The 2230-nt window shown below is 67.4% G+C and overlaps 1 protein-coding gene across 1 annotated transcript in view; it reads right to left on the bottom strand.

Annotated features, from left to right (window-relative positions):
- Positions 1-2230, bottom strand: part of CTU1 (cytosolic thiouridylase subunit 1) — a 6320-nt gene that overhangs the window by 1566 nt on the left and 2524 nt on the right. Inside the window, exon 2 of the mRNA XM_026060795.1 lies at positions 4-1731. Within this exon, the coding sequence (XP_025916580.1) occupies positions 4-1731 (1728 nt within the window). The remainder of the gene's footprint in view (positions 1-3; positions 1732-2230) is intronic.

Genomic DNA, 2230 nt, shown 5'->3' with positions numbered 1-2230 from the left:
CACCAGCCCCATGGCAACAAGGCCCATGGCCACCAGCTCCATGGTCACCAGCCCTGTGGCAACAAGCTCCATGGCCCCCAGCCCTGGGGGTATCTGCCCAATGGTCACTAGCCCCATGGCCACCAACCCCATGGCCACTAGCTCCACGGCCACCAGCCCCACGGCAACAAGCCCCACGGTCACTAGCCCCATGGCTACCAACCCAGCCACTATCATCCTCATGGCCATTAACGTCATGACCACAAGCCCCATGGCTACAAGCCCCGTGGCCACCAGCCCCACGGCCACCACCCACGTCGCCACCAACCCCATGATCGCCACCCACGTGGCCATCACCACCAAGGTCGCTAGCCCCGTGGCCACCAGCCCCGCCGGCCAGCCCCAGGGCCCGCTTGCCCAACCCCAGCCGAGGTAGCCCACGGTTGAGGGAGGCCAGGAGGACGCAGGCCTTGCAGAGGGGTTGGCTGGCCGCGTAGCCGCACCGGGCGCAAGCCCCCAACGCCTTGGTGGCCACGTGGGCCCCCACGGCCAARCGGCGACCCGAGTGGCCCAAAGCGGCCACGGAACTGGCCCGGGCGGCTTCCAGGTCCTTGAGGAGGGCTCGGGCGTGACCCCGGTAGGCGTGAGGAGCGTAGAGGCACTCGGTGCTCACGTAGTCCAAGCCCTCGAAGTAGGCGTAGAGGACGATCTCCTTCTCGTAGGCGTGCCGCAAGGGCTTGCAGCGGGGCACCGCCGGCCACGGGGCCGCCGCCGGGCTCGCCGGGGGCCTCGGGACCCGCGGGACCTTCGCGGGGCTCCTGGTGGCCTTCGCGGGGCTCCTGGTGGTCTCCGTGGGGCTCCTGGTGGCTTCCGTAGGGCTCTTGGTGGTCTCCGTGAACTTTGTGGTCTCCGTGGGGCTCCTGGTGGCCTTCATGGTGCTACTGGTGGCCTCCATGGGGTTCTTGGTGGCCTCCATGGGGTTCTTGGTGGCCACCGTGGAGTTTGTGGTCTCCGTGGGGCTCCTGGTGGCCTTCGTGGTGCTCCTGGTGGCCTCTGTGGAGCTCCTGGTGGCCTCCATGGGGTTCTTGGTGGCCTCCATGGGGTTCTTGGTGGCCACTGTAGAGTTTGTCGTCTCCATGGGGCTCCTGGTGGCCTTCGTGGTGCTCCCGGTGGTCTCTGTGGGGCTCCTGGTGGCCTCCATGGGGTTCCTGGTGGCCACCGTGGAGTTTGTCGTCTCCATGGTGCTTCTGGTGGCCTCTGTGGAGCTCCTGGTGGCTTCCATGGGGTTCTTGGTGGCTTCCATGGGGTTCTTGGTGGCCACCGTGGAGTTTGTCGTCTCCGTGGGGCTCCTGGTGGCCTTCCTGGTGCTTCCGGTGGTCTCTGTGGAGCTCCTGGTGGCCTCCATGGGGTTCTTGGTGGCCTCCGTAGGGCTCCTGGTGGCCTGCACGGAGCTCGTGGTGGCCTCCGCGGAGTCTGTCGTCTCCAGGGGGCTCGTGGTGGCCTTCGTGTGGCTCCTGGTGGCCTCCGAGATCCCTGCGGTAGCCTCAGTGGCCGTCCCCACGGTCCCGGTGGCCTCAGAGACCTTCCCCAAGTCTGCCTTGGCTGTCGCCGTCCTACCCGTGACCTCGGTGGCCGTCCCGGTGGCCTCGGTGGCCGCGCCGGTGGCCTCGGCGGCCGCACGCCGCAGCCGGGCCACGTCCCCGCGCAGGAAGTTCATCAGCACGGTCTCGGCGATGTCATCGGCGTTGTGGCCTGGGGGGGGGACACGCGGGTCACGGCACCGCGCCCCGGGGCCCCCAGGGCCTCCCAGTCCCCTCCCAGTATCTCCCAGTACCTCCCAGTGCTCTCCCAGACCCTCCGAGCTGCTCCAGTCCTTTCCCAGTCCCTTCCCAGTGTCTCCCAGTGTCTCCCAGTACCTCCCAGTGCTCTCCAAGCTCTTCCGTTCTCTTCCCAGCACCCTCCCAGCTCCCCCAGTCCCATCCCAGTCCATCCCAGTGTCTCCCAGCACCCTCCAAGCTCCCCCAGTCCCATCCCAGTCCATCCCAGTCCCTCCCAGCACCTTCCAAGCTCTCCCAAACACCTCCCAGTGCCCTCCAAGCTCCCCCAGTCCYCTCCCAGTCCTTCCCAGTGCCCACCAGGCTCTACCAAACTTCTCCCAACATCTCTCAGCGCTCTCCAAGCTTCCCTAGATCCTTCCAGTGTCTCCCAGCACCTTCCAAGCTCCCCCAGTCCCCTCCCAGTGCCTCCCAGC

The sequence above is a fragment of the Apteryx rowi genome, unplaced genomic scaffold, assembly GCF_003343035.1.
Source record: "Apteryx rowi isolate R43461 unplaced genomic scaffold, aptRow1 scaffold_1703, whole genome shotgun sequence".
In the NCBI taxonomy this organism is placed as follows: Eukaryota; Metazoa; Chordata; class Aves; order Apterygiformes; family Apterygidae; genus Apteryx; species Apteryx rowi.
The sequence above is the reverse complement of the archived record's forward strand: the minus strand, read 5'-3'. Positions and strand labels throughout refer to the sequence as shown.